At 43.5% G+C, this 16,318-nt stretch overlaps 2 protein-coding genes and 1 pseudogene across 12 annotated transcripts in view; all 3 read right to left on the reverse strand.

The window, feature by feature from the left end:
• Window positions 1-12,896, reverse strand: part of LOC148868101 (uncharacterized) — a 78,163-nt gene extending 65,267 nt beyond the window's left edge. For 7 of the 11 annotated variants that reach the window (XR_016106487.1, XR_016106486.1, XR_016106488.1 and 4 more), the window contains exons 1-3: window positions 12,606-12,896; window positions 10,730-10,791; window positions 10,523-10,613 (exon numbers count right to left, since the gene is read on the reverse strand). Coding sequence is in view for 8 of the 11 variants with exons in the window: in XM_088967325.1 (XP_088823451.1) it covers window positions 10,523-10,613; window positions 10,730-10,791; window positions 12,606-12,893 (441 nt within the window). In the remaining 3 variants the exon portion in view is untranslated. Of the gene's footprint in view, window positions 1-10,522; window positions 10,614-10,729; window positions 10,792-10,987; window positions 12,219-12,605 lie in introns of those variants that run through there. The other 4 variants (XM_088967330.1, XM_088967332.1, XM_088967331.1 and 1 more) reach the window with 4 other exon arrangements.
• LOC148868102 (uncharacterized) lies at window positions 3,208-4,112 on the reverse strand. The gene is made up of 2 exons (XM_088967333.1): window positions 4,000-4,112; window positions 3,208-3,907 (listed from the first exon to the last, which is right to left on the reverse strand). Exons 1-2 carry the CDS (start codon window positions 4,003-4,005, stop codon window positions 3,350-3,352), a joined length of 564 nt encoding a protein of 187 aa, XP_088823459.1. The 5' UTR covers window positions 4,006-4,112; the 3' UTR covers window positions 3,208-3,349.
• A 1,797-nt stretch (window positions 12,897-14,693) lies between the features above and the next one.
• Window positions 14,694-15,670, reverse strand: LOC148868103 (transcription repressor OFP7-like; annotated as a pseudogene).
• Window positions 15,671-16,318: the final 648 nt, after the last annotated feature.

The following is a 16,318-nucleotide window of genomic DNA, read 5'->3' on the forward strand; positions in this document are numbered from 1 at the left end:
CTCACATGAATTAATACAAGATTTGCATTCTGTTTTTGAAATTCTGCGTAAGTTTAATATGAGACTGAACCCAAACAAGTGTGTATTCGGTGTGACCTCGGGCAAGTTACTAGGATACAGCGTTAACCGGCGTGACATTGAGGCCAACCCGGATAAGATTAAGGCCATTTTAGATATGAGACCACCCCGGAAGTTGAAGGAGGTTCAGAGGTTGAATGGTCGCATAGCCGCCCTAAGCCGCTTCATGTCTAAATCAACGGACCACTGTCTGTCATTCTTTAAGGAAATTAAGAGCAAAGGGTTCGAATGGACCCAAGACTGTCAGCTCACGTTCGACGAGCTCAAGAAATACCTCGCTAGTGTGCCAACCTTAACCCGGCCCGAGGAGGGCGATGTTTTAGAATTGTACCTCTCAGCGAGTGATGAAGTGGTCAGTTCGGTACTAATAAAGGAAGTAGATCGGGTCCAACGACCCATCTATTATGTTAGTAAAGTATTGCAGGGGGCAAAGACAAGATACCCAGAAATGGAAAAGCTAGCATATGCGCTGATAATCGCAGCTCGGAAGCTCCACCCGTACTTCTAAGCTCATAATGTTATCGTCCTCACAGACAAACCTCTAAGGCAAGTCTTACTTAAGCCTGAGGTCTCTGGTCGGTTGACAAAGTGGGCCATTGAGCTCAGCGAGTACGACCTCCAATACAAGCCGCGAACTGCCATTAAGGCTCAAGCCTTAGCAGATTTCATCGCCGAGTGCACATTCAGCTCCGAAGTTCCTAGGCCGGTTGAGCACGAGGTCCCCAGTTCGGGTGAGCTCGAAGCTCCCAGGCGGGTTCAGTCCGAGCCCCGTGAGGTAGCAGCCAGTGTGGCATCTCTCCTAGCTAGGCCAAGCGCGAGCTGGGATGAGGAGCCATGGATCCTTCATGTAGATGGCTCCTTGAACCAACAGGGCAACAGTGCCGGAATAGTTCTACAAGGCCCGAGCGGTACAAAACTGGAATATGCGCTACGCTTCGAGTTCGCGGCATCTAACAATGAAGCAGAGTACGAGGCGTTGATAGCTGGACTAGCCCTAGCCAAAAAAGTAAAAGCAAAGCACATTGTTATCTGCAGCGACTCCCAACTCGTGGTCAACCAGGTCACCTGCGAGTACGAAGTTCGCAAGCCAACCATGATTGCCTACTTGACCAAAGTCAGAGAGGCCCTGCTCAACTTCCAGTCACGTTTCATCAGGCAAATACCAAGGTCAGAGAACGCTGAGGCCGACGCCCTGTCCAGACTAGCCAGCGCCAACGACATCACCATGAGGACCGTGTACATAGAGGACTTGCCCCGACCTAGCATTCTCGGGGGGGGCGGGGGGGGCAGAGGAGGTTGCTCCCGTCGTTCAAGCAAAGTCGAGCTAGATTGACCCACTCACGAGCTTCCTGCTAAATGGGACCCTTCCTGCAAATCGCAATGCAGCCAGAAGGGTGCAGCGCCAGGCAGCCAAATACGTCATGATAGACGGACAGCTGTACAGAAGATCCTACACGCTCCCCTATCTACATTGCTTGCGACCTACCGAAGCCGAGCTCGTACTCCGCGACACTCATGAGGGATTATGCGGCGGACACTTGGGGGGCAGGGCCCTCGCCCAGAAGGCACTTCGACAAGGGTATTATTGGCCAACAATGAAAGCAAACGCTATTGAGTTCGTTAGAAAATGTGACAAATGCCAGAGACATGCCAATATTCACCATCAACCCGCTGCCGACCTCAAGTATTCACCAGCCGGTGGCCCTTTGCACAATGGGGCATCAATCTACTCGGGCCATTCCCGCCAGCAACGGGTGGAAGGAAGTTCTTAGTAGTGGCAGTGGACTACTTTACCAAGTGGGTAGAGACCGAACCCCTTGTAACGATCACATCCCGAAATGTCCAAAACTTCTTTTGGAAGAACATCGTGTGCCGCTTTGGATTACCCCGGGTATTGATTTCTGACAACGGCAAGAAGTTCGATGATATCAAATTCCAAGACTGGTGCCAGGACATGGGAATTCGACAGAATTTTACTTCGATCACACACCCTCAAGCAAATGGCCAGGCAGAAGTCACGAACAAAGCCATCTTCTGTGGACTAAAAGCACGACTAGATCGAGCTAAAGGATTATGGGCAGATGAACTACCCAGTGTTCTATGGGCCTACCGGACCACAGAAAAGACCGCCACGGGAGAAACACCCTTCAATCTCACCTATGGCACCAAAGCGATGATCCCCGCAGAGATCGAAGTACCTACGCTAAGATTAGAAGCATACAGTGATCAGACAAACAAAGATGAGCTATGTACCAACCTCGATCTACTCGACGAAGGGACCTCGCGTACATCAGGACCGCAGCCTACCAATAGAGAGTAACTCGGTACTATAACGCCAGGGTCAGGAGGCGGAACCACCACGTTGGCGACCTGGTCCTTCGTAAAGTTATGGTACCTAAGCCCAGCGCTGGCAAGCTCGGGTCCAACTGGGAAGGTCCCTACCGAGTGAAGTGAGTGCTCGGGGAAGGAACTTACGAGCTCGAGACCCTCGAAGGGAAACAAGTACCTCGGGCATGGAATATTGTCAACTTAAGACAATACTATCTGTAAGAATTGAATAGGCCACGAGCCACTCCCAAAGCCTAAGGGCCAGAATACCGAGATAATATGAACTCAGCACAACAGGACCCAGTCGCCTCTATGGCATGGGCAAACTCCGAGAGTGGGCCACAAGCCACTCCTCCAGCCTAAGGGCTGAAACGCCGAACTAATGAAGAAACCTCGGCAGCATACAAAGCTCTAAGTTGCCCCATCAGCACGAACTAAGCACTTGCAACGCCTGAGGTGCAGGCGGCTTGGGCACGAACCTTACAACAAATAGCCCGCCCTGGCACGCGAAGAGTTAAACCCGTAAGGACAACTGACAGCAAACTACCTCGGGTGCAGACAGGTCGGGCATGAGCCCTACTATGTCCCTCACCCCGGCATACACAAGGCTACCCCTACTAAACAGTTCGGGGCCGCGATGGCCGTTAAGGAACTCCAACCTCGGAAGCTCAATTCGATAAATTAACACCTTGGGGTGAATGACCACTCCAACAAGATAAAATGCACAAACTCTTGGCAAATAAATTTCATTAAGAATGTCTTGATTACAAGGGAGATTAAGTTTACAAATACAGGGAGCAGACTACTTCGAAAGCTCGTTGCCTCTGTTAGGGACCTCCTCGGCGGCAGTAATTGGGTCAGCATCCTCTGCTTCATCTTCGGCACCCTCGTCTTCAGAATCTGGATCATCTTTTGACTGACACACGATGTCGTCAGTGATCCGTCAAGTGGTGATGGCGCTCGTATCCAGGTCGGGGTAGAGGTGCCTGATCAGCCACCAACTAAGCTTGAAGCCCTTACGGTAGGCCTCTGTCATCACGTCGTCAAACCTTGAAGAGTTGACGTAGTCAATGACGGCCTGAGTCTTGGCCTCCTCGGGAGCACCCTCGAAGATTGCAGTCTTCTCTCTTATGTCTTCCTGGAGGTACCCCACTTCATGTTCCAGCTTCCCCTTCGCCTCCTTGAGGCCTTGCACTTCAAGCTTCAAGGCATCCCGCTCAGCCTTGAGGCTGTTCACCTTGAGCCCTAAGGCCTCCTGACCGACCTTGAGGCCGTTCACCTCGGCCCTCAGCTTGTCTTTGTCTCGGGCCAGCTCCCCCTTCTCTGCCATTAACACCTCGATGAAGCTCTTCTGAGCCGAGGCGTCACTCTCCAGGCGGTGGACCTGACAGTGAGCTGCCCTCAACTCAGTATGGGTTGCGCGAGATGACTTCTCAGCCTCCAGAGCCCGCCTCAGGTGCCGATCTGATTGAAGGGTCAAGGCGCGAATGGTTGTGTTCACCTGCAAAAGGGAAACCGGTCAAGAGGGAAATCAAAAAAAAATAAAAAATAAGAGAGAGAGAGAGAGGGGGCAAAAAGAGAAGAAAGACTCACCACCATAGTATGAGTGGCAGCTCAGGCGCCAAACTGACCAGGAGTGAGTTCGACCCACTCGCTGACCTCCCCCGAGTATGCAGCCAGCTTGCTCTTCATCAGGCTACACTGGGGGTTCAGGACGGTTTGGCTCCCTTGACCCTCCGAGCTGGAAGCTGTCATCTCCACATCACGAGTGGAACTCTCAGCGGCCTCGGCGACAGCCTCGGCAGGATGAGCCCCGGCAACAGCAGCATTGGCCGCGGCAACGCTTTCACCAGCAGGTCCGGTGGGCTTGGCAGCACGCTCAGTGGGCCTAACGGCAGGTTCCACTAACACCTCGGGCCCCTTAGGCACGACCCCTTCTTCCAAGTCAACGACAGGCGCGGCTACCACCTCGGGCCCCGAGGCTGAAGTCTGCGGAGGTTGGGGCTCGGTTGAAGCTCGCGGGGACTCAACGCACGCCTTCTTGGCTACGCGTTTCTTTCTCTTCATCTGGCGGAAGAGCTTCTGGTTGTCTATTCTCTCCGCCTCCATGGGACCTGCAGCAAAACACGACATCAACAACCCAAAGTAAACATATGAACAGAAAGACAAAGTGAAGGAGGACCTACCCAGGCTCAAGCTTGCCTGGACAAGCTTCTCCTTAGAAGTGAAGTCTTTATAATTCAACCCGAGCTGAGCCAGTGACTGAAGCACCTTCTTGGTCTTCCCGTCTAGGATGACACCGGAGTCTTGAACGGCTATCCTCCAATCAGTGGGGAAGGGCCACCCCGTACTGCTCCGGACTACGAAGTAGTCCCGCTTCCAAGCTGGGACTTTGCTCGGGAGCTTGTGCATGAGTTTGAAACCCGGGCGGGGGGACAGGTAGTAGGATCGCCTGTGCCCGGGGAGAGCGCCCGAAGCGCTCTTCTTTATGGCCAAAATTGTGCTGAGAATATCTAAATCTATGGAGAGGGAACGGTCAAAACAAAGAAAGATGGACCCCACCACATTCCGTATGGGGTGATGTTAAAGTGTACCAACACCTCAACGATCAAAGGGTGAAGAGGAAGTCGGAGTCTGGCTATCAATTGCTCCCTGAAAAATCACGATCTCGTCAGGACCGTGCTCCCATGAGAAGTTGCCAGTGGGAAGGCTATATAAGTATTCCTTAGGGAGGTGGAACCTTTGTATGAGGTTCTGAAGCCTCTTCGAAGTCATTATAGAAGGGCCGAATTGATCTGGCTCCCGACCTCGGTAGGAGGTGGACACCAGATGACCCGAAGCCACCCGTACTTCGGATGGCTGAACAGCAGAGGAGCCACCCCGGGCCGAGGTACCCACCTCGGGCTCGTCGATAAGGTTGTCTACACTAGACAACATAGCGAACTAAAGCGAAAAAACAAATTGAAAAGGGGAAGGAAGCTCGGGAGGACTCACCAAAAGAAATGCAACCGGACTGGGAGAACAGGACGAACTGGAAAACTCGAGCTAAGAGACCTCCGACGCGAGCTCAAACACTATCAACGAGAGCTTTGTGGCGAAGAAAATGGCCAAGGATCCCCCTATTTATAGCCACAGTTGCGGGTTCCTTGAGGCGAAAACGGTTTAGCACGTTTTTGACATCCGCGAAATCTAAATCGCGTAAGATTCGCACGTAATCCAAATGCGACTCGAGTCTTTTTTTGGTCAAACCAGGCGCTAGACCGGTCCAATTGGACGGAGCGCGTGACAAAGCGGCATGAAGACCAACGCCAAATCCACCTGGCGTGTCATGACATCCCCGCGCTGGGTCATCGCCGCCAGGAGTGGGGGGCAATTGATGGGGGGTGATTTGGCCCGACCTCGCAGTACGGGTACACGTGGGCGTGACCTTGCTCAAACAGTGACTCAGCATGACAGCGCAACGAACGTGACCACAACTCGGAGGGAAGGTCCCACCAAGTTCAGCTCGGCAACTGGGCGGATAAACCACTCGTCGGAAGCCGCCTCACTCACACCTCCTCTCCGGGGTTAAGGCACTTCGGGGACCTCTCTTGAGGCCCGAGCTCCTCCCAATGAACCTCGGGCCACTCCTAGACAGGAACACATTGATCCATCTCTAGGCACCCCGAGGCATGGACACCTCGGGTCAGCCAGCTCGGCATAACTTGCTACGGGCAGCTCGTCACTCAAGAGATAGCCCAGCTCAAAGTAATTTGCGAAAGGGTAGCTCGGCATACCACAGGAAGGCTTCCTGCTCGATCGTCGTACCCGACAAATCTGTGGACAGCGGACATGTCCCACGTCAGAAAGCGCCGCGCCTGTCACCTTCAGAAAGGTGTCTCGTACCTGACAGGCACATACCCTGCAACAACAGCCCCACGCGTGCCACCTCAGCCCTGCCCGTAACGGTTGTGGAAGACTGATGGTGGCAGTTATACATGCCCTGTCAGAAGCAGAGGGCCTGAAGCAACGGAATTCAGTTATAAGGGGCTTATTCTCAAGGAACAAGGTATCTTCGAATTACCTGCGCAATCTTCACTCTTAGCCTTCGTTTTCCCTTTGCTTCTTGCACGAAATACTGACTTAATCAGGAGCCACGCGAGTTCCAACTAGGAGTGACCAGATCGCGCTACATCAGTAATAGTAATAATAATAATAATAAATAGGAGCCTTTATGCTACCTCAACTTCGATTACAACAGACACTCTTTAAAAGATAATTACATCAACATATTTGCATGGTGGATTACAATTTCCCCATAGAGCAGAGAACTGCAGCAGCACTAATTTATTTTCATTCATTCACATTTCTCCATCTTCCCTTTGATAACTTTGTCAATAGTCAACATGCTTGCACATAAGCAGGTTGAACAAAAGAATTCCTAGCTCAATAGTAATTAGACCCACCAAGAAGGTCTCTTTTCTTTTTAATAGTTAATAAAGAAGGTCATTGCCCAATGTCAGTCCCAGCTATCTGGGGTCTTGGCCTTTGGGAGAGGTGGGCTGGATACGGACCTAACCTCCAGCATTTTTTGCAAACAAAAAAAGGAGAAAAGGGGGCAGAAGTGCTCCATTACAAAAAAAGTATAAATGTATATTTTCAGCTACTGTAAACCATTTATAAATGTCTGACCCTTCTATGTATCAAAAGATAATGGATTCCCACCCATTACAAAAATTAGAAAACTGGAGCCCTTCAATGTCCATTAAGTAGAAACCCACAAGAAAACTATTTTTCAATATTTCTGATCAAAACTTGGCTTTCACACCATTTCCCTTAAAAAATATACTATTATTCCTCTCTTTCCATATACACCAATAAATGACAAGAGAGTTAAATTCCAAAGAATGTCACTCTTTTTTTAAAGTCTCTTAAATAGCCGAGAGTCAACTAAGTTTGCTAGGTCACCAGGGATGGCCCACTGCTGGTTTTAATTTAGGATTTTGAGGATGCACTATGTAGGATGAGATCATTTGGAGCTGCAAAGGATGCTATTCAAAAAGGAGAGGTGATTGCAGATCTGACCTTTCACCTTTGAGAAGAATGCAATTTGGAGTTGGAGAGGATCAATGCAAGATCTAAGTATCTGAAGGAGCTCAAGAAGATTCCTAATACAGTAAGACGTATCATAAGTAAGAAAAATAACTGAACTGTCCAGGTTTCAAAACTTTTTCACCAGACTGAAAGGAAGTTTATTCGGGGTTGAGCCTAACAAAAAGGTGAAGAAATCAAAGAAAGTTTCCAAATAAGCAAAGAGGTTGCTATTCAATCCACAGTAGAAACTAATGGAGCAATTTTTTTATGCCAAGTTGGAATCTAAATCCAATATTGTTGGGTTTTTGTTTTTTTGGGAGTTTGATAATTTCTTTTTTTTATTTCTATTTGGTTTGTGTTTGGTTGTGTTCAGTTTGTCTTCTGGAGATGCGTTGAGAGATTGGAGTTGGCTTGTATTTGGGGTTGCTTTTTTATTCTCTTGAGTGACTTCTGGTTACCTTTCTTGTAATTTCTTTTTTCTTTTAATGAATTTTTAATTTACTATCAAAGAATGACCCACTGTTGGACAAGATGATCCCTTTAACATTTGTTGATGTACTAACCAGTTATTTAAGAGGCGCGCCTAGGCGCACAGGCGAGGCACATTTTGGGGTATGCGCCTCGCCCAAGTCCTAGGCGCACCCCTTTCAAAAGGTGCACGCCTGATACACCTGATGCACTCAGCCCAGGCGTGTGCCTTTTTAAAATTTTGCGCTTTTTGCTTCTTCTTCTTTTTCAGTCTAACAGCTGGGCCAGGGGCGGAGCCCCTGTACCCCCAACCATGCCCCCCTCAAGGCAAGCCCAAACAAGTCTATTATTGGGACCGAAATTCTTATTTCTCACATAAAAAAAAAATTAATGATTTTATAACTTTCATTGCCTTTCCGAGAACCCCCTATTTGCTAATGTTGTTCATTCATTCATTGCAATAAAATATCTTCTTAAAAGGCAATGAAAGTTATAAAATCATTATTTTGTATGTGAGAAATAAGAATTTTAGACCCAAACATAGACTTGTTTGGGCTTGCCTCGAGAGGCGTGGTACAAAAGCGACTCATAGAATCGAGAATGCAATATGCTTTACATCACACTAGCTACTTGAAGCAATGCAAATAAGGAGAAAAACAGATTGTGGGTTTTACATGCTTGAAAATGCTTTATATGTTTGCTTTTATTTTTAAATTTTCATTTGGATACACTTTACATGTTATGTTTATGTATTTTAATTTTAGATAATAGGTTTTTTAAAACTTTTATTTTAAAATTTAAGTTTATATTTTTTATTAACATTATGTTAATATTTTTTGAATTTTCTGACTTTTTTTATCTTTCAACTTTTTTTTGTAATTTTGCGTCTTGCTTAAAAAGGTGCGTGCCTCGCCTTACGCCTCAAGCGCAAATTGGTCCTTGCGCTTTTAAAACACTGGTATTAACCAAGGTTCAAAGTATTGATATGATACACCCCATATCAAACGCATCATATTGTATCATCATATTGTATCTTGGAGTCACTGGAATGGCATATAATGGGAGTTGGGTGATTTGAATGTTTTAAGATGTTAAAAGAAGATGTTATAGGACCCCTATCAAAACATCAGACCAAAAGGTTTAGAAAAATAATAGTTTCGGTGAGCTGAAGCTCTCAATAACAAAATTTGCATATTTATACTTTGAACCATGGTATTAACCAGAGGAGTCACCTGTAAAAATTTCAGGTGCTCAAAATTTTTCAAGAAAGCATCACTTGGTGTTCCCCTGGTCATTTCTCTTTCATCAAAGCACCTTTTTTTTTAATTTCAGAATCATACATTCTGAACAATGGGAAAAGATTATGCCATTACCCAACATTGGTACCACCATCTGGGGTCTTGGGAGGGGTGGACTGGATACAGTCCTAACTTTAACATTTTTTTGCACAAAGTAGACACTATCATACTCAAACCCGTGTTCTCACGCTTGACAGCTCGAGATTTGACCATTACACCAAGTAATTGCCCCTAATGGAAAAAGATTATGCAATCACCTCTATATGATTATGAAAGCATGTTAAGTTTATCATAAAATTGCATATATAGATTAGCAAAAATAATACTTGTTGAGGCAGTCACGTTACAAACATTGCCACACCAGCAAGTTCACCACATAGAGATGAAAGACAGTCGATATGAAAATAGCGTAGATGGTTTAGGCAGGAAAGTCCAACTTGGAGTTTAAATTTGCTATTTCAAATTATCAGCTGTTATATGTATTCCAATGTATAAAGGACCCCATCATTAGCAAGGATTTGAATCTTGGTTTCCAACTAGGTTTCACCTGTCTGAAACCAAAATTTTCTCTGAAATTTTGTAGTCAGTTTGAAATTTCAAGGGAAAATCCAATATTTTATACTCCTATCTATTTTGATTTTTTTTTCTTTTCTCTTTCCTTGTTTTCTATTTCATGTTAATCTTACATTATTCATGTTCTGTCTTATCTAATTGCAAAAAAAATCATCTTACTTTTTAACCTAGTGTTATATAATATTCCCTGTGTATTTTGTTCTGTTCCTTCCAAAATGAAATAATATGTCAGAGTTCCATAAATGCCAACAAAACTTTACCTAATGTTATAATATACGGTGTATTTTGTTCTGTTCCTTCCAAAATCAGAACAAAATGTCAGAGGTTCAGAAATTCCAACAAAATTTTTATCCTTGTTCATTAACCAATTCTTGTCCCAGCTTACAAAAGAAGCTCTTAAGCCTTTACAGGCAAAAGGCAGCAGTTCTGCTAACTCAATCTAAAGAAGACCAAAATGTGTGAAACATAAACTCCTTGCTCTTTGCTTGTCTGACAAAAAGGGGAAAAAAGACATAACTGTAGCAGAACGTACATTTAAAATAATCCCACAAAAGAAGAGCCGGAGTCAAATTTATTATAACAATTAACGTCGCTGGATCTTGATATGGTTGTAAACAATATAAATTAGTAGACAGATAACTAATAACAACAAACTACACTACAATAGAGTGTTTACCACGTTCAGCGAAAAATAAAATGCGTACCACATTGTGCAAATCATTTTCTGGTACCCAGATGTATGGCTTGCCCTTCTTAAATAAGTATTTAACCTTTGAAGTGTAAATGTCCTCTTTGCTATCACAAACATGGGAGAAAACAAGAATGTTATTTTCTTGTGCACCATATAGGTTGAAGTTACACCATAGTCATTAAATAAAGAGTTCTTCGTAATGTTTCTGATTAAAGCTTACCTTCCTTTGGCGTCAGTTTTGATGGTATTAAGATAACCTTGCCAATTAGAAGCTAATATATTCTGTGATGATGTTACAGCTCTTATAAGATTCTAACACAAGAAGAAGAGGAGGAAGAATATATTTTCCACATACGAAAGGGTAAGATTGTAAGAGATACAGACTACAAATTTATCCGAAAACAGATTGGATAAGAACTAAAATGTGTTCATGTCTCTGTGCCTATGCGTGTCTATGTTAAGATAGAGAGACACAAACCTTGCATTTTTCTGCGAATGTTAAGACCAGCGCCTTTGTATTTTTCATTTATCCTGGGTTTTCTTGCGAGAACTCCAAATGCTCGAAGAAATCAATCAGGTAACTGTTTAAACTGGAAATTGGAATATATGATGGACGTCGTTGGGGAGGAGGGTTTTAGCGGGCTTTTACACTTAGGGCTGCAAAAGGACCACTGCGGACGGTGGTGTGACTAGGCGCCCGAACCAACCCAGCCAGTATTTTACATTACAGTCTTCGGGCTGGGGCTGGGGCTGGGGCTGGGCACAAATACTTGAGCTATTTAATTTTTGGGTAAATTATAAAGACCCCCTTATATTATGGGTCTGTGATAAAGACTCCCCTGTACGTTGTTTTGCGAGAAAGACCTCCCTGTGCCATGACCGCGAGTCCGTGAGACAAAAACGCCCTTCTGGTGAAAAACATTGTCTAACTCACATTGATTCGGCGGAGGTCAGAGGGCAGCAACTGGTTCGGCGGTGACAGAGGGCGCGTCAACTGTGGGAAGGAGAAGAAATAGAAAAATAAAACAATAATAAAAGATGGAGAGAGGCCGGTGGTGGATTCGCCGCTGCAATCAGTTGCAGCGGTGAAAGTCATGTCTTCCGGAGGCGGCGGCGGTGGAAGTGGAGGAGGAGGGGTTGCTCTTCCGAAGGCTATAGGGGATGAGAGAAAGGGAGATCGGCAAGTTCTCTACCTCTCAAAATAAGCCATGTATGTGCCCAGGCGCTCGATCTCCATAACACCGATATCTAGCTAGGTAGGGCGCTACGCAGCCCGGACCGGAGAGGGTGCGACACGTGATGAACTACGATTCTCTCAACAAGCCAGCAAACACAGTAACACTAATATTGTTCTTCGCTTAGATTTGTTCTTTCAAGTTTTTCCCCTAAACTTCCTGGAGTAAGCTATTAGAATCAGAGCGTGTGACAGGTGCGCACAGGGCATGAAACATCGCTACAATAATGGCTTATGGAAAGGGAAAGGCAGGGAGCTTTCCGATTTTTCTATTTGACTACCAAAAATAATTCGATTTTTGATTTACGGGTGGGTTTGGCAGATCACGTGCTCACCTTCTTCTTTCTTCTTTTTTCTGCCAACTTCCATTCCGTGTATTTAAAGGACACTGGTGGTAAGGATGCAGATATCTCTTGGCCTTGTTGTTTATACTTGGGTGAAGGGGTTTGTTTGGATCAGCACTCTTTTTCTACTACTGTCCATGAGTTTACAGAAAAACAAAAATTTATGTTATAATAGAAACATGGCCATGCAGCCGGAGACAATGTTAAAAAAGGACGGCCTACGTCGTCGGAGGCAGCGGTGAACAAAGACACTGACAGTCTAACACTTGCTTGAAGTTGAAGGTGGACTGCCCATTAATTTTGAAGGTGGGCTTCTTCACCGGTTGCGTGGTGTTGAAGCAAGTGTTGCACATTGCATCAACACCACTATTCTTTCTCGTCGGAAGCAAATGTTGCACATTGCTTTAACACCACGCAACCGGAGACGGTGTTAAAACTCCCAAATTAATGTTGATTGAAACAGAATGGCATGATCAAGGCAGGAATTGAGGGAAGGTAAACTTTTGCCTGAGACTCACAATTTCCGCCGGGACGAAGTGATTCGCTCCTGGAAACAAGACAAAACCGGATCTGATGCTGAGGAAAAATACAGAGACGCGATCAACAAAGTGAAGGAAAAATATTGCAGGTAGAGAACAGCAACGGCGATAATCCCTGATCTCCCTTTCTCTCCTCTTATCGCTGTTGTTCGTAAGCTCGCGGAAGATGAATAGTCTTTTTCTTGTTACAAGGGTAGCATTGCGGTTAAAAAATATTATAACCGCAGATTTCAAGGAAAAAGCTAACGGAAGGGGGTTTTGTCTCATGGTGATACTATAGAAGGGGTCTTTGTCGCAAAATAAATTACAGGGGTCTTTGTCACAGACCTCGTTTAAAGGGGACTTTGTAATTTATCCTTAATTTTTTGGGGAAATTTCTCTATAGTACCCTTACTTTGGCTCGGGTGACAATTTGGTTATGGGAATTTTAAAATGTGACAATCTAGTCTCAAAACTTTCAAAATATAATAATCCAGTACCTAGTTAACCAATTAGTTAATCAACCGTTAAGTGACATTTGAAAAGTCAAAAATGCCCTTTAGATGCCATCTAATTCTCTATATCAACCATCCAAACATTGACAACAAAAATTGAACAATCCATCAATCCCAAATCCTAGCCTCTTCTATTCAAAAAAACTCAGTGACTATTTAGATGAATCTATAATTTGGGAATGTTGATTTTATTGTCAATGTTTGAATTGTTAATAAGATAATTAGATGGCATGCTTAGGACATTTTTTTACTTCTTCAAATGTCACTTAATGGCTGATTAACAAACTATTTAATGATAGGTACTAGATTGTCACATTTTGAAGGTTTGGGTATTGGATTGTTACATTTTGAAAGTTTTGGTACTGAACTGTTGCATTTTAAAGTTTGGGACCAAATTGTCATTTGAGCCAAATTACAAGGTAATGATCCAATCCAATCCCAATTCAGCCATGTCTAATTATATACATGTATTGATGCATATGTATATATAAATACATATTTATATGTATTATGCATATACACAAATTTAACATGAGTGGAATACAATCTAACTAGGCTAGGGGCTTTAGGCCCAATTCACTTGTCTTGCACCCTAGTGATTGACTGATTGTAGCAATTGTTGTTGGGACCTTCTTGGACCAGATTCGATCTCATCTAGTATGGATGCATAAAGGTGTAAAATGGTTCATGTTGCCCCTCCCCATTGATAATTTGGGGGGGTCAGCTAGGCATGGCCCATGGCCCAAGCTCGTGTGGACTCGTGTTATGCCGTTGACCTAAACCGAGCAAGTTGTAGGTTGTACCATGTTTTTTTTTTATTTGTTTGCCAAGTAAAACTAAAATATTTAACTTTCCCTTAGGAATTATTTGAAAAATAAGAAATATAACAAATAAATAAAACTTAAACAATTAAGATGTAAAGAGTCAAAGACTCAAAGTGAATAACAAATTGGAAGAAAAATATGAATTTTCTTCCATTTAAATTTGAATGATACAAAGCATACAATGGTTGGATGATGAATGAAATATTAAAATTGGAAAATTGAATAAATTAATAAAATATAAAAAATACAATATAATTACAATTTGAAAATAAAAAATTATATCATTAAAAATAGGGATTATAGCTGATAAGGTAAATTTTTGGTCCTAATATCAATAAAATTAATATTTTTAATAAAAATTAAAAATATATGTTAACTTTTTAAAAATAATATAAAATAAGGACAAAAACATTGTTCATCTATTATTATTGCAAATCATTCGTTAGTGCCACCACCAACCACCGCCTCCGGCAACGCCTCATCCTATCTTTGCTGCCTCCGGCAACTCCATATTTAATTAAGCACTATATATATTTAAGTTATCTTCTTCCACATGTTCTATACACTTTAATTGAAAGCTAAGGGAAGAACGAATACAGCGATGATGAAACTTTCTAATATTTGGTCGTACGAATTTGAACAAGCTAGTGGCTAGTGGAAGGAACTAGTTGAGTATCTGGTCATCAGGAATTTATAGAACAAAGACTCCCAGATCTTAGAGAAGGCATCGACGAGGACATCATGGTGTTTTTTGCAAGTTCAGAGATAAGAAACATCGCAATAGCTGCTCCAAATCCTTCGCTTCTAACATATGTTTCTCTACTATCATTTCCAGCATTGAATTCTTTAAATCCTAGTAGGGGTCCTCCGACTTCTTCACCACCCAAAATTCTCCCTCGCTTTCCCATCTATAACACATGGTATCATCCTCCGGAACACTGATAATCTCGCCACTTCTATTTCCGGTGAACCACACTCTGTTACTCCTGGAAACCTGACGTTTCAACTTTATTTTTCCACGTTATTCTGCTTGTTTTCTTATGACCTCTTAAACCTTTCATAATGTTGGGTGATTCGCATATTGTTTCGAGACGTGGATTGAAGTCTGAAAAATAATGTGGATAAACTTCCAGAAAAACAATCTAGGGTTTTGGTTTCTTCATCGTCAACCTCTTCGCCTCCATCGCTGCTGAAGCAACCGCTATCGGTGAAGGACGTACTGCTATGAATCCTGGGCTTTGATTTCTTACTTGTTTGTTTCTTCTTTATCATCATCTTCACTTCCGTCATTGGTGCTTGATGTCCTTCAGAGTCCCCGGGTAGCGACGAGTTGTAAATTTTACGATGATGACTCTCTTCGTTCACTCTCGGAACAACATGCCACTTTCTTCCTTCTTCCATTTGTACTTCGGCATGTCATCGAAGGATTTTCCATGTTGTCCGCCACTACTGTCAGATATCGGACAGCAGGCATAGGTAACAGATACTATTGCGCACGACATGTGATGTTTCAAAAAGGAATAATGATTCCTGACGGTCGGCGGTGGTGGAAAGTGCGGGTAAGCTGCATTCGCCGGGAAATTGATGTCAATGGCCTTGGGGTTCACCAAAGAGAGGCTAGAAGCCATAGGATGCGGATTCTCCGGCATGGTGGAAGGGTCTTTGGAACGACTGAGTGGAAGGTCGGAAAGAATCGGAAAATTCAAAGCTTCAAATGTTTCACCATCAGCATACTCGTTCTTCTGCTAGCTTTCAATTCAATTGTATAGAACCGCAACTTAAATATATATAATGCTTAATTAAATATAGGAAGGCATTGCTAAAGGGGGGAGGCTGCGGAGGTAGGCGGAGGCGTTGCTAAAGGTAGGCAGCTGCGTTGATGAATGGTTTGCAAGATAAATAATGTGAATAGTATTTTTGCCCTTTGATATTATTTTAAAAAAGTTAATTTGTTTTTAAATTCTATTAAAAATATTACTTTTATTGATATTAGAGCCCAAAAATTACACTTATTAGTTATAATCCCTAAAAAACATCAAATAGATTAAATAAATTTTATAATAATTTTAAAAAATGCTATACAACTATCAAGTATATAAAAAATATTTTACTTTGATCATTTGCTTCAAGTGAAACGTCAGGTGTAATGCTATGCCCTCCGTTTGTCTTGTAACCTATTTCCAACATCCAGCCAATCTTTAAAGCATATACACATCTCTAGACTTTTATCATTCATACAACTTCTCTTGTCACTCAACACCTTAGTATCTACATTAAAACATGACTACGGTGGAATTGTAGACACCAAAGGGGTTAGTAGATCATGTGCTATGTCAACAAGAACTGAGTAATTTTTTGCATGTTCACTCCAACA

The sequence above is a fragment of the Nelumbo lutea genome, chromosome 2 (assembly GCF_056320005.1).
Source record: "Nelumbo lutea isolate HS-2025 chromosome 2, American lotus-T2T, whole genome shotgun sequence".
In the NCBI taxonomy this organism is placed as follows: domain Eukaryota; kingdom Viridiplantae; phylum Streptophyta; class Magnoliopsida; order Proteales; family Nelumbonaceae; genus Nelumbo; species Nelumbo lutea.